This window comes from Eimeria tenella, genomic scaffold, assembly GCF_000499545.2.
Source record: "Eimeria tenella Houghton genomic scaffold, Eth_scaff3186, whole genome shotgun sequence".
In the NCBI taxonomy this organism is placed as follows: Eukaryota; Apicomplexa; class Conoidasida; order Eucoccidiorida; family Eimeriidae; genus Eimeria; species Eimeria tenella.
In genome coordinates, this window is record NW_013543038.1 from 1,001 (window position 1) to 1,292 (window position 292).

The 292-nt window shown below is 47.9% G+C and overlaps 1 protein-coding gene across 1 annotated transcript in view; it reads left to right on the forward strand.

Annotated features, from left to right (window-relative positions):
• The window catches only part of ETH_00033800 (uncharacterized protein), a gene marked incomplete at both ends in the record, with an annotated part of 2,579 nt that overhangs the window by 767 nt on the left and 1,520 nt on the right, over positions 1-292 (forward strand). The window contains one exon of the mRNA XM_013376127.1: positions 242-290. Within this exon, the coding sequence (XP_013231581.1) occupies positions 242-290 (49 nt within the window). The remainder of the gene's footprint in view (positions 1-241; positions 291-292) is intronic.

Genomic DNA, 292 nt, shown 5'->3' on the forward strand with positions numbered 1-292 from the left:
GTGCGTAAACCCTAGACCCTAAACCCTAAACCCTAATCCCCTGTCTTTGATTTACAATTTGCAAACCCTTTTCTCTAGCGATTTAACCTCCAAGCTAAACCCTAAGCCCTAAACCCTCATGCCCGAAAGCCCTACATCCTGAGCTGCGGTCAGCCAGCGCTACGACTCTTAAGGCTAAAAATAAAGGGTTTATGGTTAGGGTTTAGGGTTTAAGGTTTAGGGTTTAGGGTTTAGGGTTTAGGGTTTGTGAACAGGCTTGAGGCATGGGCCAGCAGCTGCCCGCCCTCTGAAA